The following is a 24,281-nucleotide window of genomic DNA, read 5'->3' as shown; positions in this document are numbered from 1 at the left end:
AAAAAAGAAAAAAAAGAACCCCCCGTGTACAGCACCGTTTGCAGCTGACCCAAACCCAAACCCAACCGTGGTTACCATCCCACCTGACCCAAACCGCTCTACCATGGTTACTTTACCAAAGCAAACCAGGTGCGGACAGCCGCACAGTTTGCAGAAAAGCCCCTCGCGCCGCAGCGCATTCCCGAGGACGCCCCCCCGCGCGCGCGTTCTGATCCGCGCACCCGAAGCGAACCCAGATATTTCTCCTCTGTACGACGGCATTTTACACGCCGGTCCTGACGGAATCGCGTAATTCGGGCCACATCCCCCTCCCTCTCCCACGTACGGACCACGCCATGCGCTCACCACCCCGCTGGGCTAGGGTTTCGCCCACTCGCTCACCACCCCGCTCCGCCTATAAAAGCCGCCTCGTCCGCGCCGATCCTCCCACCAACTCACCGCCGTCCTCATCCACTCGCTCCTTTCTTCCTCTCCAATCCACCGCCGCCGCCACCCTAGCCTAGCCCTCCCACCACCACCACCGCTCTCCCTCTCTCCCGCCATGGCCTACCGCGGAGGCGGAGGCCGGGGAGGCCGCGGCGACCAGCAGTACGGCGGAGGCCGGGGCGGTGCGCCGGCTGGAGGAGGGCGCGGGGGCGGCCGCGGCCCCACGGGCTTCGTATGGCCGCCTCCGGGCGCTCCGTCGGCGCCGCGTCCCGCCGCGCCGGCGCAGTACGCGCCGGCCGTCGCTATCTACCACAACCCCAACGCCACGGGGCCGCACCAGGGCGCCTACCAGCACGGCGTCGTCGTCCGCAACCCCGCCCCGGCACCCTACGTCACCGTCCGCGCGCCTTCGCCCCCGGTCACCATCCGCGCGCCCTCGCCCACGCCGGCTACCATCCGCGCTCCTGCTCCGACGCCCTCGCCGGCCGCGGCCCCGTTCCAGCCGGCCCGCGTCTCCGCCCCCGCTCCCGCTCCGCCGACCCCCGCGTCCGTCGCCAAGGAGCTCGAGCAGAAGCTCTTCGTCACGGAGACCGCGCTGGCGCCGCCCGCCGCGGCGGCCGCGGCGGCGATCGCGGCGACGCAGCCCGAGGAGGAGAAGGCCCCCGACGTGGACCTCGCGCCGGTGTCCAAGAAGGGGCTCGCCCACCCGGCGCGGCCCGGCGCCGGCACCGTGGGCAAGAAGGTGATGATCCGCGCCAACCACTTCCTCGTCAACGTCGCCGACAACAACCTCTTCCACTACGATGTGAGCTGAACCCCATCCCGCTCCCTTACGTACCATCTCCGTTCACGTACTAGCTAGTTCTTGTTCGGATCTGGCGTTCCATGCATGTTGTCGTATCGTACGTCGTTTTTACGTTGTCCGCGCTAGCTTGCTCGTAGATCTACCAGTATACGATTGTGATGGTGCAGTTTTCTCCCGCTCTGCTTTCGTTTTTCTCCATGCGACGTGCGTCTCCGACCCCATCCATCCATCCATGGATGCTTGGTCGAGCGCTGTCGCTACACGTAGTGACGCCTCGGTGCTTCTCTCTTTTGCCGTTATAAAATCTTTGCGTTTTCTCCCGCTACATGCATGGATGGTTTTCTCCTGTTCTCATGCATGAACAGTGAGTTCTTGGAATGCAAAAGCCATCCTGCAGACAGTAGCTATCGCTTCTTGTTTCGTCGCTGTCGTTGTTATCTTGGAAACTAGCAGCAGTAGATGTAGACATTATTTCGGCAACTTTGCGGTCAAGGCTGCAGATTCTTGGGATCCGTTTTGGCTATAGACGGCAGGGGGTCGCCGTGAGATCCCGTCCCATGCAAAGCCACGTACCTTTTTCTTTCTTTGATTCATCTCCTGTGTCTTTTCCCGGCGTTCTTCTTTTGTGAAAGTGTTTTCGGGGATGGTCTTGGTCTTGTGGTTTCCGTCTGGTCCTTGTCCTCGTTCGGGGACAGAAGGGCAAAGCAACGAACGTACCATCCGTCCGTTGGGACATGGCAGACGCATCCGTCCGTCCGTGTACGTGTCTTTCATACATTTTGGGCAAAGCAGGAGGCCTGTTGGTGTTGTTGCCCTTGCCACCTTTGTTTGTGATTCCTCTGGCTCTGCCCTGCCTGCATGCATGAGGTCCCGCGGCAGCTTTTGGTTTTGTCTTTGGTTCAAAGCATGCAACGCCGAGGCCGTGCTCGGATCTCCTGTGTCGCGCACCTCGAGCGCAATTCCGTGTGGCTCTCTGTGTTTGCATCTAGTCCGTCAACTTTCTTTTTTGGGAGAGATTCTTTTCCCCCTCTCGGTCCAGCCTTGGACGTTTCCTCTTTGTGTATGTATGTGGGTGGAACAACAGTGGTGGATCTGTTTTTTTTTCGCTGAATGGTCGACACGTACGGGGATTTAAATATTAGTACTGTTTTTGACGTGAGGTTTAATATTATTGTTTTTCAGCTTTTTACAGTGAGCTCTATTTTGCTTTAAAATCTCATTCTCTGCTCATACATGTATATGCGTACCTCCTTTGTTGCCAAACTATTTTATATTCCAAATGCAAAAAAACTACTTTATATTCGTCTAGTACATTTATATATGGTAAATTGGCGACGAATTATTTTGCTACTCCTCGTAACAAGTACCCCTACAGTATCTGGTATACAGTCCGTAGTTCCTTTCCCTTTTTTAAGTACATATATACAGTTCGATGCAAAAAAAAAGTACATATATACAGTACGCAGGTCCTTTTTTTTACTAGACGCAGTACGCAGGTCAGGTCCTTTTTTCTATACTATACACACGGTACACAGGTCCGCTTATTGTATTCCTGTACCGCATGATTGCACCAAGATTCGTGCCCTCGCACCCACCCCCACCATGCCGTCGCAGCCTCCCACTCAACCCCTCCTCACCCGGACGGAGCGCCGCCGCCCCTTCTCCGCCTCCGGCCTGCTCGCCCGCGGCCCGTCAGGAACCCTAGCATGGCCGTGCCAGAAAATTACTCTACTGTGCTGTGCCCCCTTGAGTATTGGGAGTTCGATTTGGGATCCAGACTTCTTCCCCCACTTGATTGACTCTATACTACAGGGCTTCTTCCGTTTCAACTGGATTTTTTTCTGGTCTCAGTAAGTCGAAATGGAGGCCGGCACATGGTATGTCTTGCCGTTTGCCTGCTACATTTCCAGTCCTGCGATGCCACTAGCAGCTAATTTCGTTTATTGCCTAATTTTGGTTTACTGGTTTCTTAAGATCCGCTAGTTTTTCTTTTCCCTCACAGATTGAATGAAGTATAGCATAAGTACTGAGAATTAAAATATTTCATTTGATTTTTTTTAAATTCATTGGACACTAATCAGAGGGCTAATCGTCTCTATTCTGTGTACTGAATGTAGAACAGAGTCTCTCTTGTTTGTGCATACATACTGATGTTGAAATGTGTTGCTGTAGGTCTCCATTAACCCGGAGTCAAAATCAAGGGCTGTGAACAGGGAGGTACTCAGTGAGCTAATCAAGTTGCACGGCAAGACATCCCTTGGGGGCAAATTGCCTGCCTACGATGGAAGAAAGAGTCTTTACACTGCAGGCTCACTCCCTTTTGAGTCTGAGGAGTTTTCTGTTACACTGGTTGATCCCGAAAAGAAAGACAAAGAAAAGTATGATTGGATTCTTTACCTTCAATCTTGTCCAACTTGATTACCCATTGTATTTGTTTTTTAGCTACTGACTTGTTCCCTCTTCATTTGCAGGGCTGAAAGGGAGTACAAGATCACCATTCGGATTGCTGGGAGGACAGACCTGTACCACCTCCAGCAGTTCCTCAAAGGAAGACAGAGGGATATGCCTCAAGAAACCATCCAAGTTCTTGATGTTGTCCTCAGGGAGTCACCATCCTGGAAGTATGACATCCACTTTCCAGCAGTTTATTGCCATCAGTTTTTCTTGATCATACTAACTAGTTCTCTAGAGCCCTAACACTATTGCACTTTTTTCATTGCAGCTATGTCACAGTGTCCAGATCCTTCTTCTCCACCACCTTTGGTCACAGAGGAGACATTGGTGAAGGATTAGAGTGCTGGAGAGGTTACTACCAGAGCTTACGTCCAACCCAGATGGGGCTGTCACTCAATATAGGTACTCCCCTCCCCTCCCCTGTCTGTTACTGTTACTGTTTTCCGATTGCAGTGTGTCCTAGCCTTGTTTATCTGATGATCTGCACTTCATTTTTCAGACATATCTGCGACATCCTTCTTCAAGCCTGTGACAGTGGTCCAGTTTGTGCTAGAGTTCCTCAACTTACGTGATGCCTCGCGGCCTCTGACAGACAGGGACCGTGTTAAGGTACTATTCGTCTATGCTAAGCTAGTTTTAGAATTCATGTTCTGTAGATTGCACCATGTTATTGTCTTGAAATAGTTGACTAATCTCATTGTATGCACTGTATGCAGATAAAGAAAGCACTCCGTGGGGTGCGTGTCGAAACAAACCACCAGGAAGACCAAATCCGAAGATACAAGATAACAGGGATTACTCCTGTTCCCATGAGCCAGCTCATGTAAATAACTTCCCTCAAATGCTATAATATTTTCCATTATGTATTTTCTCTCTATGTTCTGGTCCAACTAATCAGGGTTGCTGGAATATTAAAAAGATGTGTAGTTGTATAGATTTTTGGCTTATTGCATCTTCATTGATGTTGGTGTGTCAGGAACTGGTTAGGGGATTAATTTTGTTTACAACATTCTTCCTGTGGCATATGCTTTTGATTTCTGCAGCATAGCAAGATCTGTTTGTGCCAAATTGTTTCCTGTTCACAGTTTTCCTTAGGAATGTCTAGACCACAGTTAACTTTTTAGCATCTATCCATGATTGTTATTCCCTTTCTAATAGCACTCTACTCATGTTGTTTTGTTTGTTGTTAGATTTCCTGTTGATGAGAGAGGAACAAGAATGTCAGTTGTTCAGTACTTCATGCAAAGATACAAATACAATCTGCAGTATACTTCTTGGCCCTGCTTGCAGTCTGGAAGTGATGCTCGGCCTGTGTATCTGCCTATGGAGGTATTGTGTCCATGCCTGCTTCGTCATATTTGAATTATGCATTGTTTGCTCATGGTTCTCTACAAATTGATTGTAGGCGTGCAAGATTGTTGAAGGGCAAAGGTACTCTAAGAAATTGAATGACAAGCAGGTCACCAACATACTTAGAGCTACCTGTCAACGTCCCCAGCAGAGGGAGCAAAGCATTCGTGAGGTATGTACCTGTTGTCAACTGCATTCTGGAAATACCTGCCCATGTCTTCTCGCATGTGGTAGTTCATTCCAATCTGTTCGAACTCATGTAGTTAGGAATGTCCTTTTCAAGGCATATTTGTCATGTTTGCCTGTAATGTGTAGTCTTTCTCATGACACTCTTTTTCACACTGTAGATGGTTCTGCACAACAAGTATGCTGAGGACAAGTTTGCTCAGGAGTTCGGGATCAATGTCTGCAGTGACCTTGTCTCTGTTCCAGCCCGTGTGCTGCCTCCCCCCATGGTAAGAATGCTGTATTTCCCTCCTTTCTCTGAGCTGCTTCACTAGAAGGATTTGTAGTAATCACATCCTTTCTATGTGTTTCAGTTGAGATATCATGATTCTGGAAAGGAGAAAACTTGTGCGCCAAGTGTTGGACAGTGGAACATGATTAACAAGGTATTTCCCTGTTCATTGTCTTCACTCCCAATTTTACTATGCATTACTTTTTCTTGGAACTAAATACATGGAGAACCTGTTGTGTTTCTTCTTTGTTTGTTGTTAATGTCTTGGACAGGTCATTATTTTGTACTGTATGTAGCAACTCAAATTATTTTGCTTGATTGCATTTTATTGATCATGTAGTTTTCACACTAGTTACTTAAATTGAGAAACAGTTGAGCTTGTCTGTGACTTTGCTCGTCATTTTGTATGTAGTATATCGATGATGGTACAAATGATAGGTCTCATTTGAGTTTTTTTACTGCAGAAAATGATCAATGGAGGAATCATAGACAACTGGGCCTGTGTGAGTTTTTCACGCATGCGTCCTGAGGAGGTATACAGGTTCTGTTGTGATCTGATTCAGATGTGCAATATGACTGGAATGGTAAAAGGCTTGCATTTCTTTCCTGTTTCTCAGGCATTTATTATTTATGTGTGTATGTTATAGCTGACTGACTTGTGTTTTCCAACCCTGTAGTCTGTCAATCCAAGGCCACTTGTAGACAACCGATCAGCTAGCCCCAACCACATCGAGAATGCCTTGAGGGATGTATACAGGAGGACCACCGAAATGCTTGGAAAACAGGGAAGCGAAAAACAGCTACAACTGTTAATTGTAATCCTACCTGAAGTCAGTGGTTCTTATGGTATGCATATGGCTCCTCTGGTTAATCCCCTTCCACCTTCTCTTGGATTTCTGTAGATTTATGTGTGTGCCACATTTAATTTTGCAGGGAAAATCAAGAAGGTTTGTGAGACTGACCTTGGGATCGTGTCTCAGTGTTGCCTGCCAAGGCATGCTTCCAGACCGAACAAGCAATATTTGGAGAATGTTGCACTCAAAATCAATGTGAAGGTAACATAACCACCTGGTCTATGTTTTACATTCAGTTTCCATGGAATGTTGATTCATTGTCTACTTCGGTTTCTGTTGAATGTGATAATTCTGTGTCTTGACTAGGTCGGAGGACGCAACACAGTTCTGGAGAGAGCTTTTGTGCGAAATGGCATACCGTTTGTGTCCGAAGTCCCAACAATCATCTTTGGTGCTGATGTTACACACCCCCCACCTGGAGAGGACTCTGCATCATCAATTGCTGCGGTTAGTTCTTCCCCGTAGCTAACAGTTTGTCAACTCGTTATTTGTTTCTTTCTGATTTTATCTTTCAAATGGAATTATCATCTTGATGCACATACCTGTTGAGTACAAATAGGCTTAACCGTTTCTTATATTGGATTGATGTAGGTGGTGGCATCAATGGACTGGCCAGAGATCACCAAGTACAGAGGTCTTGTCTCTGCCCAACCACACAGGCAGGAGATAATCGAAGACCTCTTCAGTGTCACCAAAGATCCGCAGAGGGGTAATGTCAATGGTGGCATGATCAGGTGAGTTTTGTGATTAGTCAGAGACGATTGCTAGCAATTGCCCTGTGGATCAACTGCGAACCTGACATAATTTTCTCTACAGGGAGTTGCTGATTGCCTTCCGCAGGAAGACAGGCCTTAGGCCTGAGAGGATACTCTTCTACAGGTGCGTGCACAAATTCATGATACTCTTTTCATCCTGTCCATTCAATGGAACTGCCTGACCGATCATTCTCATGTACAGGGATGGCGTAAGTGAAGGCCAATTCAGCCATGTTCTGCTTCATGAAATGGACGCAATCAGGAAGGTAAGCCTGCAGCATATGATAACGTGCAAATATCTGTTTTGTCTACCTCTTCTGATGTTATCCTTGGCTTTTCTCATTCTGATGGTTCTTAATTTTGCTGTTGCAAGGCCTGCGCCTCGTTAGAGGAGGGGTATATGCCCCCAGTCACCTTTGTGGTTGTCCAGAAAAGGCATCACACCAGGCTATTCCCTGAGGTTCATGGGAGGCGTGATATGACCGACAAGAGTGGGAACATACTTCCAGGTTAGCAAATACACTGGTATTTCAATGTCACTGATTTACACCTATCTGCTACTTGTTGAAACATTGCTGACTGTGATTGGGTGCATTTCTGTTTCTGTTGTCCTGCAGGAACTGTGGTTGACCTCATGATTTGCCACCCTACGGAGTTTGATTTCTACTTGTGCAGCCATGCTGGCATTCAGGTAGACACTTTGTCCACATGTCCATTTGTTCCTATGCAGCTTATCTTCAGTGCTTGCATACTGAGTGTGTTTGCAAAATGCTCCTCAGGGAACTAGCAGGCCAACACACTACCATGTTCTTTATGATGAGAATCACTTCACAGCCGATGCGCTTCAGTCACTGACCAACAATCTCTGCTACACGTAATCCCCTCTCTTCCGCTCTCTCTTAATCTCTCTGTTGTGTTATGACTCTGATGATGGTTTAATTATGATCCATATGCAGCTATGCTCGTTGCACTCGTGCGGTCTCTGTTGGTGAGTTCCCTTTTTCAGTTTTCTGCCTTGATTTGCTTCAACTTTCATCTGTACTTTTTCTCTCCAAGTAGAGCATTCTTCTGTGGGCATTAATACTAGTAGACTAGGGGCATCATCTGCCTTATGCCTCTGCTATTAAATTATTATGTTTTGCTTATCCTGATAGTCCTAGCAGCTGCAGACTTGTACTGTATTTGGCATTAGTATTACCTTGTACCCGCCTGTGTGTGCCACTGTGCCTTCTCTGATGCAAGTTAGCAATCCAACCACACTGGTTTCTTTAACTCCTTAATGGATCTGTGCTTGAGGGCCTTTGGTCTAAAACTCTAAATAAGCATGTACTCCTGACAAAATGAACCTGAGTTTATAGATGAATACACCGAGTAGTTTCATTCCTTTGCTAGTTTATTGATGAATACACTGAGTAGTTTGCATTCCTCTGCTAGTTTATTGATGAACACACTGAGTAGTTTCATTCCTTTGTTCTGTGTCATCTATATATGTTTACATTGAAATCAACCCTCTGCTAGTTTATTGATGAACACACTGAGTAGTTTCCATTCCTTCGTTCTGTGTCATCTATGTTTACATTGAAATGAACAACACAGCATCTTTCCCCCTTGCTGTTTTAAGACTTGGTAACCTAGCTGTTGTTCTATTTATACAACCTGTGGCATTTACTTCCAGAAGAAGCTAACTTGGCTGAACTTGCTATGCAGTCCCACCGGCCTACTACGCCCATCTTGCCGCATTCCGTGCGCGCTACTACGTGGAAGGGGACAGCTCGGACGGCGGATCGACCCCCGGAAGCAGCGGTCAGGCGGCGATTGCGCGTGAGGGCCCTGTGGAGGTGCGCCAGCTCCCAAAGATCAAGGACAACGTCAAGGACGTCATGTTCTACTGCTGAGCTCCTGTGGAGCCCTGCCCTACCCTACCCTACCCTGAGTTGTGTGTGAGAGAAGCCTGAGATGGCGATTACCCTGTTTTGCCGTGGAGCCTGTTGCTCGTAGTTATCTTGTTCAGTTCGTAGTAGCCAGGAGGATATCTATGACTGTATTTGTTACCTTCAACTCTACTTGAGACCTATCCTATGCAAGTGGTTTAAGTTAACAAGTGGTTTTGCTAGTTGCCATATTGTTCTGTGCTATTCTTATCTTTGGGTTCTTTAAGTTTGATTCTTCTTAGCTTTGTGGCTGGGATCTGGTGAACTATTTTGGTTCTGGATTTTGGGTTTGTAACAGGTGCAAGTCAGAGGAGCAACTTGTTTGAGTTTCTCTTGGCTTGCACTCGGGCTTGTCCAGAATCCAAAACCAAGCTGGTTTCCACAGCCGAATTGGCCTTTGAACAATTGATCTTTGATTTCACTACTGCAGAAGAGTTTCCAGAGTCATCTGCATAGTCTTGTTCCATTTGGAATTTTTAACACTAGATTTCTCAAAGAGAGTTTGCTTCCAAGGACAACTTTTTACAAGTGCCAGTCTGCATCTTCTTTTGCCCAATGAAAGAAGGCGGGATTTTTAGTTACCACTGTGCCAACTTTTCACAAGTGCCAACCTATCATAGTTAGTATGAATTTCATGGAGTTTGTGGTTACAAGACACTGGCTGTGTGTCCTTCTAAACTTGTTCCTATTGAGGCTGTTTGAGTTGCTCAGCTTGAAGTTTCACATCCAAATTGGTCAGCCAGGAATTGGCGTTTGCATAATACATCTTTGGTCTTATTGCACAGAAGTCTTGTAGACAGAGTTCCATGTTGTGTCGTCATAGACAAGTTCTGATAGCACAAGTTCCATGTTGCTTCGAAGGAGTAAAACTTCTCAAAAGCATCAGACTGCACCTTTCTTTTTCCTATGAATGAACTTCAAAAGGCAAGATTTTACTCCCAACAATGAATTACACACTCCCTCTGTTCACAAATATAAATTGTTTTGGAAATTTCAATATGGGCTCCATAGACTGAAATCATGTCTGTATACATCCGATTCTGAAAATAGTTAGAAAATCTTATACTTTTTGAACGGAGGGAGTAGTTAGTAGGCATACAACCGATCGCAAAAGCCTAACCGCTGTGTCACAAGATTCACAGCACACTTTACTGTGTGCCGTTCTAAACTTGTTCCTTTCTGGAAGCTTCAGGCTCTACTTTTGCATCAAGGGTGAATGAAATCTCTGTCAAAAATCAAAAAGGTTCACAACACAGATAAGATACAAAGATGACAAGCTTCACAACACAGATATAAGCTACAAAAATGAAGTGGTTTACCACTTTATTTTTCTCATCCACTTTGAAGATGTATACCTGGCTAACAGCCTGAAATTTGTGCGAGCCTATGTTTCTTCTAACAATAATTAGCTCAAACTACACATAATATATCTGTCTCTTTTGTTGATTTCAAAAATATCCATCCCGCATGAAGGGCATAAGAATGCATAGCATACATATACAGATGCTTTGAATTTGTGCTACACCGTTATCTCCATTGAAATCAAGGTAGCAAGTGCCACAAAAACTTGATACAAACTATCCAATTGTTTGGTATGTTCATATTTTGGTACAGGAACTAATTCGAGCATGCTGACTCGGATGACTTCTGTGATGCGGGAGCTAGCCTGTAAGAACACACTATAAGCGAGAAACAGAGAACCAACTTCTAATAGCCCAATCAATGGTCCAGTTCTTTCTGCTGTGTGGGTATCTATCGCCTGTAGCGGTATCGCTTGAAGTTGAAATACAGATGAAGAATCCCACGCTCAAATGTGCACTTGAAGCCCTTCTTGTGTGAGTACTCCCACTCCTTGTTCACGATGCGGAAATACTGCCAAGGAAAACCAGAGTAGGTAAGTGGATCTTCCATGGAAACTGCGACAGCAAAACTGAAAAGGTGAGGCAAAAGGCTTACAATATCCTCGTATGGAGGGCCAGCATGAAACCTTATATGGCATGTCTCCCCAGCGCTTCCATCTTTCTCTATAGTATATATTGGTGCTTTTGATTTATCCACAAGATCAGGGTAAAATATGTTGAACTTGTAGCCCTGGACGATTTTAGGAGGCGGGTTGTCGTGATCATAATGAGTTTGATTGTATTTGTTCCACTCATATCCAGTATGCACACGATTGAAGTACTTTGGTTTCCTTGGTCGGTACTTGTCATGCCACCAGTAAACCTGTGAGCACATTAAGCAAGTATGTGAGAATCCAGCTGAGAGCTTGAGAGAGAATGGAGGTTCACTAGCAATAGCTTGATGCGTCAAACTTGCTAGAATTTTCTAGCATGTAAAAGCATATTATCATCCAAATTGCTAAGTAGATGATATCAAATATAGCTTCAGAATAATATAAATATCCAACTCAAAAAAGTAATATTAATATATACACAACTTCAAATTCAATGAAATTTGCAATCCTTGGTTCCTGACTACAAGTGAATCCAGCATATCAGCATAATGCTGGAAATTACGGGTATGCATATAGTGATATATGTTTAGGAAGAATAATGATATGGTAGCACTCCTACATTCCTCAGATAATAAAGAAGACTGTAGTATTCTTTGTGTCCAGAAGGTAAGTGAGTCTAACCTGTGAATCCAGGTTCACTTCAGCACCTGAACCAAACACAGCGTCCCCTTCCTCCATTGCTCCCATCGCTTTCATTGCCTTCAGCTCCAACTCATCTGGTTTTTTTGCCTTAGCTGTCATGACCTCCTTAACTTTCCTTTGATGCTCGGTAACTACAGCTTCACGTTGCCGATCCTGGAGAATATTTCAAAGGACAGAGCACATGTGTGAGACTGGCCAGCCAACCTCATTTCAAATTTGTAATGAACACATGAAATGTACCTACTCATGCAACAAATTGAGAGAGAAAAAAGCCCCCCTCCCCAGGGAAAGAAAATCGTTTTAAGTGTTCCAAAATAACCTTAGAACTAGGTTTTAGCTGGTTTCTCTTATTAACCGCTCAAAAATTTCTACTTAATGAAGAGGCAGAGCTCCAGCTGGTTGCTAAAAGAAGTCTGTGGTCCTAGGATGCATTAGCATTACCATCAGAAGTTACCCATAAATGAAACTAAGCTTTTTTCAGGGTAAACATGCATGAAGGCCTAGAACTGCTCGAAAGATTATCCTAAGATCTTGGTGGAATGTTGCCCTATCGCAACTTTACAATTATTTCTATCATAGGCTGTTGATTTAACTTGCTAGTGGCACAACAAGGTGTACTCAATTGCTATCGAGTAGTATATAATAATCTAATTAATAACAAGATAGTTTTGACTGCATACATAACCATTACTATACGGGCCAGCATTCTATTACTGTAAAAAGCACAATGTTACTGAGAGTGACTCTGTACCAGTTCTGCCTTGTCCTCATCAGGATCAATTGCATCTTCATCTTCATTGCCATGCATTAGCTCAGGCGAGAAGGAGCCATCTTCCTCATCCAAATGGCTCTCTGTTGCTTCAGCTATATGTTCTATAGGTTCTGGTGAATATCGTTTATCATCTGCACATGGAGAAGGTATCAGAAAGACAGACAACCATAGTTATCTAAAAGAAAGGGGGTGTTAACTGATCATAAGTAAATTTAAACCTTCTTCCTCGTCGTGCATCACATCCTCCTCTTTAGTGTCTAATTCTTCATCAGCTTCTACAGCCTGTTCAGGAGCGCCAGCATTCTCTAGACGATGCAGATGCTTACGTAAGAGAGAAGCATGGATTTCCCTCAGGCAAGCCTGTGATACAAATAAGAAATAAGCCACTCTTTTATATGAGAGGTAACGTTGATCAACTGTATGTTCAGATAGTTAGAGAACGCAGCTCCACATGACGAACCAGACTGCAAATCATGTGGCTTCGAAGATAATGTTACAGAAACAAGGTCAGATTAAGGTAGTTGTGCACCATTATGCTTGTGTTGTACAAATAAAACAAAGAATCTATAATGGTATAACCAGAAACCACATTTGCTTTGGTCAAATTAAGAGCTATTATCACAAAAACTGCGAACTACAAACATGACATACCTTTGCTTTGTATATATGAAGGCGTTTCAAAATGGCCTCCCAGTATTCAACAACTTTTGCAGTTCCAGAGCGCATCTGGGACTCAATTTGATTTTGCATCTCTTCTAGCTCTGTGGAAGTCTTACCCTCCAAGAGATTTTTTACATCCCCCTCAATACTTGCATGCAAGCCTCTCTCTTCAACCTCACGGGGTGGTTCCTCACCACGGACCCTAGCCCGGTCCACGGCATCTCTTTTCCGAGCCTCGCCTAGCTCCCAATCACACACTACCATGAGTGCCTGATGAGTTCCAAATTAAATTGTGTCAACACATATAAACATTATCGATAAACATACAGCCATGAAACGAAATAAACTTAATATTAGCGAGATTTCTTGCCATATTACAAACTCACTCTCAAGTTTGGTTTCGTTTCAGTGAGAAATTAAGGGTTAGATTGTATATACCAAAGCTAAAGAACATGTCCTGACATACCATACGAAAATAGAAAATGACAGAACAAAATACCAAATACTGTCAGCTGAGGCTGCCAACTACTATTTAGCTCATTCAGCAGTAATACGGTGTGTATCATTGGAATAGATGACTCAGGATTGCTATGGGACAAACAATATTCAGGAAGGTGTGCAAAGACATTAGACATGTACCTCCCAGTACTTGACATTTACTTGGCTTTCCCTGTCCAGATCGAGATGCATCTTAATGTCATCATGTAACTCTTCCATCTCCTTCACTGTTAATCCCTGCAATTTAGCAAATTACATATGCTTCAGTAATTGTCGAAGAAAGATGGATCCCCTTAAAATGTGGGCTTGTTCTATGAAGGTAGTGGGGCCACATGGCACAGCTATGTTTTAATACATTGAAAGAACTATAAACAGGGAGATCCATTTTCTCTCGTTTTGCACACTAATTGCTGATGGATTGTTACTTGCCAGTGCAATGGCCTAATGCAGACGCAAGCTTGAACTTGTGCAACAATTTGTTCAATACTTGGTGACCAATGAGATCTCAAATCTGTCAAGTTTGGAATTGATTGTACTGCACTTGCATGCCAACATGTCTGGCCTTCAATTTAATATAATACTCATGGCTGGCAGACAATTTTGTGAGTGAAAATAAAGAGAAACAAGATATGTATGAATGGATTTTAGTTTTAGAGCTTGATAAGATACCTATGAATCCCATAGATGGGAATAAACCAATACTTCTATGATGGAGAAATTCAAGAGAAGAAGATTACTTAATTAAGTTTAGTACTGCATATTCTCCTAGGGAGCATACAACGTGGAAACATGAACGCTCATAAAGAAAAAATAACAATCTCATTTGTCCAAAACATAACAAAAACTTACAAAAGCCTAAGCCCTAATGAGCAGAAAAACAACAAAAAGTGTTGGTGTAGTTTCAGTGGAACAAGGACTTACTCCCCCGTTGCCGAATAAATTTCAGAAAAAAAAACATACTGCAAACTAACGGCACACAGAATGGATGGAGTGATATAACTTAAATGTTAATCATTATAAGAAAATCAATTCACTGGTAAATACACGGAGTAGTGAGAATTTGGCAGCCCAGAGGACTGAACCATCACCGTAAGTATACATTATTCCATTGTCAAGGCTGAATAGGTCTGAAAATATGATGTGCTTGAGTGCAGCACTTAAAATGTAGAACGAATAATGAAACTTATTTTGAGGTTTCTTTTAAGTGCAAGCATACAGCAACCCTTTCGTGAATGGTATCAAACAAGGATGAAGAATAGGTATATACCTTGAACACCAAGTAGGGCTCATTTAACTCAACATCAAATTCGTCCGCAAAGTTAAGATTCTTCAGGAGAACATCAATAGGCTTTGTACGTCCCTCCCGTAACCTGATCTCAGACCTAAATTTGCTTTGATCAAAATGAAACTGCATTCCAACATACAAAACTGTTTAATAATGGACACATGTTAGTTCAACAAAAGTTATATCCTATTTTCAGGATGTGAAGTACGAACCTCTTCCTCTTTCTTCTCCCAATCTTGAAACTCAGCACGTGCTCTTTCTCTGGCTAACAATGCCTACAAAATACAAAGTAGGTATTTAGTTGCACAAGCAATATTACTTGAAACCAGATATGACTTATGAAAATCAGGGATATATACTGACCATTTCCTCCTCATGCTGTGCTTTTTCAATTGCTCTTTCCTCCCTTCTTTTCTTAACCTTCTCTATTTCAGCCTAAATTTAAAGTGCAAGAAAAGGTATTAGGCACCAGAACAAAAACAGAGAGTCATAGACTTTAACCTTTCTTAAAAAAAAAAAACGGGAGGATATATATTTGTGGTAGCCATCAAACAAAAAAACTTGTACAATGCATAAGACCAATGGCCCCTTTTTGCAGGGAACAGATCAACACATATGATGTTCACGAATGTGTGGAGGCACATGTTTACAATTAATATGCTTTATTTTTTTGAGAGGGTGTTTGCAGTTATACTCATGTTTAGAACATGATCTGGTGAATACTTCAGCAGGTAATGCTTTATCTTCTATATCTAAATAGCTAGCCCCCACTAACTATTTCTCTCAACATGCAAGCATGCCACATCATTGCACAACATGCATGAGAAAAGGCCCACCCCCACTATCATATGTCTCTCAACATGCAAGCATGCCACTTCATCATGACATGCATGAAAAAAAGACTTATCTCAACATGTAACATACATGAGGGTTTTCATTCTATTATGCTATATACATTTAATAAACATTTTACAACTATATAGTAATCAAGCACAATAAATTATACTATGTATTTTTATTGTTAGCTTTTTATATTATTACTTCAAATATTCATGTTTCATACAACGAGTCACATTGAAATATGTTGCAAAATATTCCCGCAACAACGTGCGGGGTATCATCTAGTTTAATATAAGAACAGGCACTTCCACCACCACCAAGTCAGAATGAACAGTGGGTATTCCTATTTCTTCAGAAGATGATAAGAACATAATGCTAATCTGGTGAGCAATCACAAGGCAAAGGTTGTTCATCTGGAAATAAAATAATCACAAATCTAAAATCTAGACTTTGTTAATTGCATGAAGATTCATTCTCATGTTCAGGAAATATAGCAGTGATACTTATATAGGCTTCAAAGTTCAAATTCGTACTATAAGAAATAGTGCTAGTCAAATTTACAGTTTATAAGAGTACCATTCTTTCCCTCTGCCTTTTCTTTTCAGCTTTGACAGAGATGTCCACCTTCTGCCCTTCAGTTACAGCGCGATCAATCTTCTTTCGCCAAACAAAGCTGCAACGATATAAGGTTCAGTTTTGAGAGTCCTTCTTTAGGTATGTCATACTAAAACAACTATCCAGAGAAACCTTAAGAGTAGCATGTAACAGTTTGGGATATCGAACAATCTATGATCTGCAATGCAGTCAATATTTTGTTGTACTCACCAATAGAACTGAACATAAAAAATAAAAATATCACTCAAATTATGTTTTCAGTGGTCTAAAAACTGTGTGCAAAAAAACTACACCAGAACATAACACCGGGCATAATAATAGCTGAAAACCAAAAAATCTTATACAGCAGTTAGACCATAACCTGCAACCAAATTTACTGGCAAATTAACATGAACAAAATTAATCACAGGGTGCATCCTAAATTGTATGAGTAAGTTTGGACAAATAACATTAACCATGTGAATTGTCAATTTGTATGGTAAATTCCGAAACGGGTCTTCTGAGGACACAAATGTATAAAATACAGTTCTAATGAAGTTCACATTGCTGTAATTGCAATCATAGACAATCTTAAAGAGTGGACCCTATTGAATCAATATACAGTCACAACCCCATCAGAAGATGCATATCGCAAACTGAGGAAATAAACTTGATCTACTTAGTTAGTACTTCAAGAGAATTGTTCATGGCAGCATCGCTGATAATACACACAAGTTGATGCATCACTAAACTAAGTACACAATTCGTCATGAATTTGTAGAATATGAAACCTAATTAATCACGGCATCTATTCTAACCCTGAGCTATGAGCTGCATCCAGCAAACTTATGAATTTCACAACTGACAAATAACACCTATGCCAAGTACAAGTGATTCTGCAGAAGCATTAAAAAGATAAACCACCTTGGCACCTTCCATAAATACAATTAATCCAGCTTAGGTAGATGCTACTCGAATTTGGAAAATCTGATTGGAGTGCACTAGCCAAGAACATTTTGTTATTTCCTACAGCATATGCATGTCTTGAGGTCATATGTGTTAATCGAGCTTGTTTATTACTACTTGTTTACTTATCAAGAACAAGCCATCAAAAATTTCACACTGTCAATGCGCAGAAGCCAGAAGCCCAAACTTTAAACGGTTATAACAGATTCAGAGCAATAGGCACACCGATCCAGTAGAGGTATCTCGGTTCTAGGGCATCAAAGGAATAGTATCCTAGCAGCAGCAAACAGGTGCCAACCCAAGTTTCTACTGGTAAAGCAAGCATCACCAATGCAATGTGTGATATTATCGAAAGAAGGGGGCGAATGCGCATACTTCTCTGTGAGGTTGGGATCGCCAAAAGGGTTGGAATCGTTGGAGTAGCCCGACACCGCGTTGGCCTTCATCTTCTTGGCCACCTTCTCGGCCTGCAGAACCAGCACCATCAACAAACAAGTCAGCAACGGAAACCCTAGGGGCGGGGCAGGAGGCCAGCCGGGCGGAAACCCCCACCTTCTTCTGCGCCTTCTTGGACATGTACTCCAGGATCTGCTCCTCGGTGACGCCCCCGCGCTTGGCGCTCCCGCTCCGCCTCCTACGGCGGTCCCCGGAGTCGGAGCCGGAGCCGGACGCCTGCGAATCGCTCGCGCCGCTGGAGGAGGAGGAGGACGGGGCAGCCTTGCGGCGGCTCCTGCGGCGGTGGCGGCTCCGGCCCCGGCGGGGCGAGCCGCCGGAGTCGGAGTCCGGGTCCGAGTCGGACGGCGACCGCCGCCGCCGCCGCCGCGACGAGCTCCGGCTGCCCTCGGCGTCGCGCTCCTTCCTAGGCATGTCGGCTACGGGGGGGAAAGGCGGCTGGTCGTGGAGATTTTGGCGTGCCGATGGAGCCGAGCCGATTAACTGAACAAGTTAGGGCTGGCGGTATCTAGGCCGCACATCATACGGTGGCGCGCATCGTGATGCAACACATCATCGACGACAAACAATACTCTGAAACGGAGAAGAAAATTAGCAAGTCAGTACGAAAAACATGCCGACTTTGCGTTAATGTAAAAAAAAAACATGCCGACTTTGCCAGTTTTTTTTCGTTTGACATCATTGTGATTTTGTGAGAGTTCCTCCAATATAGTAACGTCGAAAATTAAAATGTTGAATGTACAGCGCTTTCATGTGCTCGTGTGTCTTTTTTCACCCTCTTGACCAGTGTAAGTAAAAAAGATAACCTACATACAATCAAAGCACATTGAAATATGTGGTAATTCATTCCCGTGTCATCTAGGTTTTTATAGAAACAGAAACCTTGGTCTAGCAGTGGACCCGCTTGTCGGGAGGAAGCGATGGGGTGGTTGTCATCCCTGTGTGTCCTACTCTAATTAGCGTTATTGTTGGCATGGGCCTATTTCTCACGCACCTCGTCTCCAAAGCCCTCTACCTGCACCCTATGCCTCAACTTCAACCTCCGCCACCTTATAATCTATCTGCCTCCCAAGTCGCCTCCACAGTATGATGTCAGGGTTAAAGGTATGCCACAGGGGAGAGGAAGAGGAGGAGCCGCTACGAAGGAGAAGGCGAAGGTGACGCCAAGGGATTCTAGTCGTGCACCATGTTGGAGCTCCTCAACGAGATCAAGGAGGACGACGAGGCGAATGGGGGCAAAGGAGGATGTGGCGGCATTGGGTAGTGTGAAGGTTTGTGGAGATTGTTGGGGAATGTTGCATGGGAAACAAAAAATTTCCTACACTCACCGAGATCTAATCTAGGGGATGACCATCTACAAGAGGAGAGATTGGATCTACATACCCATGTAGATCGCTAAGCGGAAGCGTTAAGAAACACGGTTGATGTAGTCGAACATCTTCGCGATCCAATCATGATTCGTCTCGCGAACTCTCGATCTAGTGTTGAACGGACGGCACCTCCGAGTTCAACACACATACGGCTTGATGACGCCTTCACCTTCTCGATCCAGCAAGCGATGGTGAAGTTGTAGCTCGAGTCCTCCGGCAGCACGACGGTGTGATGGCGGTTGGAAAGGGATCATTGTGACGAGAGATTCTCCAACCACTATGTTTGCATTTTTTTGCAGCTCGCATGGAGGGGATCAAGCATTCCTTTGTTTTCTTGTGCATTAAGCCTTCAGGAAGGAACCACAATTTATCTTGTGCAGTTCAAGACTCGCCGGCTGGTCCAACTATAATGCAATGCAACTCAACAGATAGCTTCCTGGACACCCATAGTCTTTGTTGTTAAGGATGTTATTACTGTAATCAGGCACTATGTACGACTATATAGGAATGATTTTTTATCTTCTTTCTTTGCTCATAGATTTGAATAGCACATTTATCAAGTGGTCTTACTTACAGTTCGGTATAATATGAGATACAAGACGAGGTCGTTCAAAAAAGTGCTTTCACGTAATAGTAACAGTATGGAGGTAAGGAGGAGTTGTTTGTTGGAATCCACAGTGGATTGTATGTTATTTGCTATTAGCCAAAGCTTAGGCAATTTTGTTGAGATTGTTTCTCTTCTTTTATCCTTTATTAGTTCTCAGGGCACCTGGTTCTTTTGTCTAGCTCTATATCCACTCAACTTTGATGTATTTTTTAGTGTTGAAATTCTAACATGCAGGGTTTTTGAATGGTTGACTGCAGGGGTACTGTCCTACATGTTCTCTTATGCAACATTGTACAATTGGCCTAGCTAATTGAGTGTACGCTAAATTTCACATTTTTTTGTAGTTTCATCTGCTGGGATTTTTAAGGTAGTATAAGTTTTTGGTATTTTGTACATAAAATGTTGTTTTCTTCCTGATGTACACACTTTAGTCTTCGTGTTGTTGATGCAAGTAAACAGTTCACATTTTTTATTGATCCACCATATTGTTTCTCTCTTTGTTTTATACTTGCCCATATGGTTATGTACTAGAGCATGACGCGCGCTTTGCCGCGCCTATTCTTTGGTCGTGGGTTAAGTCCCCTATGTTTATTTTGTATGCGGTCTATTTCAATTGGTTGGCTTGTTGTGTGTATTTGTCATTTATTTGTGCTATATAGCAGTGATAATCATGCTTAAATATTTTTATAGAAGTATCCATCTAGCTAAATTAATGAACAATTGTTGTGTGAGCTTCGTTCAATATCCCCGAGTTTAATTTCTTGCTCAATGTTTATTAGACGTGGAATATTAGAAAAATGAAAGAACAGAATGGTAATTCTAATCATAGCTACACTCTGGTTGGATGCAAGAGAGTAAATTGCTAGCTTTGCATGTTTCCCATCTACTGCTTGCTTCCAATGTAAGCAAGCTCGACCTCGTCAGCGGTGGAGTACGTGCCAAGCCAGAAGTCGTGTCCCTCGTTGTAGAACTCCATGCCAAAGTTGCCGGACGGCTTCGCCCGCACGCCGAAGACCCCGTCTTGCCTTCAAGATCTTCTTTGACGGCATAACTTGGGGAGGGGGGGGGGCTGCGCGACGGTCAAATCTGGTCGGGTGGAGGTGGGGTGTGGGCTCGGGCCGGGGACGTGGTAGCGAGCGGCAATGGGGTGGGGGATCGGGGCGGGGGCTTGGTGGCGGGCGGCGGTGGGGTGGGGGCTTGGTGGCGGGCGGCGGTGGGGTGGGGGCTCGGGGCGGGAGCTTCACGGTAGCGAATCGGGCGGCGGGTGGCAGCGGCAGAGTCACGGAACCAGTGGCTGGGGGTGTTGGCGGCCAGATCAACAGAAGATGTTCCACTCGCTCCACTGCTCGCTCAGAAAAATAGACTATTTTTTTAAAAAATAAATATGTTAGTTTAGTTAAAATATGTTCAAGGATTTTTTAAAAATATGTGAATTCACAAAATCATGAATTATAGAAAATGTTTATGAGTTTAAAATATATTCATGTATTGAAAAACATTTGCAAATTAAACAAGTTTCAGATTTTAAAAATGTTCGCAAACTTTAAAAATACCCGTGAACTTCAAAATTCTCATGAATGTAATAAATATTAATGAAGCTAAAAATATAAATTATTATTTTATTTTTAATGTTCACAAATTTTATTAAGCGGTCATAATTAAAACATGTATGAAAATAAAGAGAGGAGGGGAAATAAAACTAAGCAACAGACAACCTTACATGCGGGTCCCACAACGACCCCACAAACCCCGATGCACTAGAGCGCTTCAAATCGTGGGAGCTTAGTATCTCTATAGATTGCAAACCGAGGAAGCAAGTTTGTTATGATAACATAACAAAAAAGGGATTTATGCGTGAACCAGATACGATGAACCTTGATTTGCTATACTTTTAATAAATGTCCACATGCATCGTTTTGATGCAGAGGTCGAGGTTCTTTCTTCCTTTTCAAAAATAAATAAATATATGAAGCAGATACGCAGCCTGGCACGGGCATGGTGAAGGCTAGCTTCTACAAATTCATTTTTGTTGTTTTTATGCATATTACCGTACATGGCTGTATGTTTGATATATATTTATATTTATTCAGATCTGCCACGTGTTGTAACTCTAGAAGAACTCTTGCAGATTTTTTTGTCTGATCTTCGCGTGTGTTGCGTCGTCAATCATTGAAAGTATAGCTCGAACTATTGAGAAACAATGTACAACCACCTGGTTACGAGCTTAGCTATGTTCATTTTAATCTCCGGCATTTTTCATTTACAAAAAGTATGCACTGCTTGGTAAAAGGAATGAGTTCATGGTGTGTCCTGTCACCTCTCTCACACACTTACATTAACTTCTATACAAGTTGAAGTTAGCACATTATATTTGTTTTCACAATGCAATATGAGATACGTTTTTTGCTTTGTTGACTTGTGTTAATCCCATCTTGCAAACACCTCTAAATTGAATGAATGATTGATTTCACTGCTTGGTTGAAATGTGTTCAGGTACAATCCCTTTAGGCCATTGTTTTTAACTACATGGACAATGTGGAGCTTTATCTCCGACGAAGCCATGTTGATTTTTTACGACTCACAGATTTCGATTCTTCAGAAGAACCTTAAGTTATGGCTCATGTGAACTTAATCTAGCAGCTTGCTTTGCTAATATTAAATACTTGAGAGGCATGTCTTGCGTGTAATAGATGAAATGGATTTTCTTTTGTGGTATCATACAATCAGTCTGTCGAGGTTGGAATTACGTGTAAAAATAAGGTATATGTATCACTTGCTATTAAATAAGCACTCATGGATCAAATACAGTGACATTAATTCACAACTTAATACTATTCCAATATGAAAAATTACAGGATGATTGAAGGTGAACAACCCTGATACATTTTTTCAACAAAATTTCATGGAAAAAGAAAGCTTTTTTCATGAAATGTTTTATTAATCATTAAATGGAGGAAATAAAACTTGGATACAAATGAAGTGGAGAACGACATGAGTAAACTATTAAAGTTTTGTTCTTCACAAGTGCAGCAGACGTTTGGATGCAAGACATGCAGCTCAAAATTCTTCCTAATGTTACACGTGCATTGCGCGTGCAAACTTACTAGTTCATTAGGGAGGGGGGTGTAACGCCCTCGATGCGGCTATATCTCCCACGTGTCGAAGCACGACTTAGAGGCATAACCGCATTGAAAGCAATGTCGCAAGTGAGGTAATCTTTACACAACCCATGTAATACATAAGGGAAAGAGATACATAGTTGGCTTACAATCGCCACTTCACACAATTATATGAATAAAAGCATTACATCAATCAGATACAATCAAGGTCCAACTACGGAACCAAAATAAAAGAAGAACCCCAAATGCGACAAAGGTCCCCGATCGACCCCAACTGGGCTCCACTACTGATCAACTAGAACGAAACTGTTGGAAATATGCCCTGGAGGCAATAGTAAATTAGTTATTATTATATTTCCTTGTTCATGATAATCGTTTATTATCCATGCTATAATTGTATTGATAGGAAACTCAGATACATGTGTGGATACATAGACAACACCATGTCCCTAGTAAGCCTCTAGTTGACTAGCTCGTTGATCAATAGATGGTTACGGTTTCCTGACCATGGATATTGGATGTCGTTGATAACGGGATCACATCATTAGGAGAATGATGTGATGGACAAGACCCAATCCTAAGCATAGCACAAGATCGTGTAGTTCGTATGCTAAAGCTTTTCTAATGTCAAGTATCATTTCCTTAGACCATGAGATTGTGCAACTCCCGGATATCGTAGGAGTGCTTTGGGTTGCCAAACGTCACAAGTAACTGGGTGGTTATAAAGGTACACTACGGGTATCTCCGAAAGTGTCTGTTGGGTTGGCACGAATCGAGACTGGGATTTGTCACTCCGTGTGACAGAGAGGTATCTCTGGGCCCACTCGGTAGGACATCATCATAATGTGCACAATGAGATCAAGGAGTTGATCACGGGATGATGTGTTACGGAACGAGTAAAGAGACTTGCCGGTAACGAGATTGAACAAGGTATCGGTATACCGACGATCGAATCTCGGGCAAGTACAATACCGCTAGACAAAGGGAATTGTATACGGGATTGATTAAGTCCTTGACATCGTGGTTCATCCGATGAGATCATCGTGGAACATGTGGGAGCCAACATGGGTATCCAGATCCCGCTGTTGGTTATTGACCGAAGAACGTCTCGGTCATGTCTGCATGTCTCCCGAACCCGTAGGGTCTACACACTTAAGGTTCGATGACGCTAGGGTTATAAAGGAAGTTTGTATGTGGTTACCGAATGTTGTTCGGAGTCCCGGATGAGATCCCGGACGTCACGAGGAGTTCCGGAATGGTCCGGAGGTAAAGATTTATATATGGGAAGTCCTGTTTTGGTCACCGGAAAGGTTTCGGGGTTTATCGGTAATGTACCGGGACCACCAGGAGGGTCCCGGGGGTCCACCAAGTGGGGCCACAAGCCCCGGAGGCTTGCATGGGCCGAGAGTGGTGAGGGACCAGCCCTTGA

General features: G+C 43.5%; 2 protein-coding genes across 2 annotated transcripts; one reads left to right on the top strand and one right to left on the bottom strand.

Annotated features, from left to right (window-relative positions):
* Positions 1 to 427: 427 nt before the first annotated feature.
* On the top strand, positions 428 to 9,221 carry LOC125510932 (protein argonaute MEL1-like). Its single transcript, XM_048676222.1, has 22 exons — positions 428 to 1,231; positions 3,404 to 3,609; positions 3,703 to 3,852; positions 3,954 to 4,087; positions 4,185 to 4,294; positions 4,402 to 4,508; positions 4,876 to 5,014; positions 5,091 to 5,207; positions 5,383 to 5,490; positions 5,575 to 5,646; positions 5,957 to 6,076; positions 6,170 to 6,338; positions 6,426 to 6,547; positions 6,653 to 6,793; positions 6,938 to 7,080; positions 7,163 to 7,225; positions 7,304 to 7,367; positions 7,475 to 7,610; positions 7,719 to 7,792; positions 7,881 to 7,975; positions 8,058 to 8,089; positions 8,809 to 9,221. The coding sequence occupies exons 1-22, from the start codon at positions 542 to 544 to the stop codon at positions 8,994 to 8,996; spliced, it is 3,180 nt and encodes a 1,059-aa protein (XP_048532179.1). The 5' UTR covers positions 428 to 541; the 3' UTR covers positions 8,997 to 9,221.
* A 1,221-nt stretch (positions 9,222 to 10,442) lies between these two features.
* On the bottom strand, positions 10,443 to 18,224 carry LOC125510933 (cactin-like). Its single transcript, XM_048676223.1, has 13 exons — positions 17,856 to 18,224; positions 17,679 to 17,770; positions 16,320 to 16,416; positions 15,267 to 15,338; positions 15,116 to 15,178; positions 14,886 to 15,026; positions 13,760 to 13,855; positions 13,112 to 13,390; positions 12,679 to 12,820; positions 12,440 to 12,591; positions 11,668 to 11,841; positions 10,989 to 11,255; positions 10,443 to 10,904 (listed from the first exon to the last, which is right to left on the bottom strand). Exons 1-13 carry the CDS (start codon positions 18,168 to 18,170, stop codon positions 10,785 to 10,787), a joined length of 2,010 nt encoding a protein of 669 aa, XP_048532180.1. The 5' UTR covers positions 18,171 to 18,224; the 3' UTR covers positions 10,443 to 10,784.
* Between the last annotated feature and the right edge of the window lie 6,057 nt (positions 18,225 to 24,281).

This window comes from Triticum urartu, chromosome 5 (assembly GCF_003073215.2).
Source record: "Triticum urartu cultivar G1812 chromosome 5, Tu2.1, whole genome shotgun sequence".
NCBI classification, from domain to species: Eukaryota; Viridiplantae; Streptophyta; class Magnoliopsida; order Poales; family Poaceae; genus Triticum; species Triticum urartu.
This window is presented reverse-complemented; position numbering and strand designations above follow the sequence as displayed.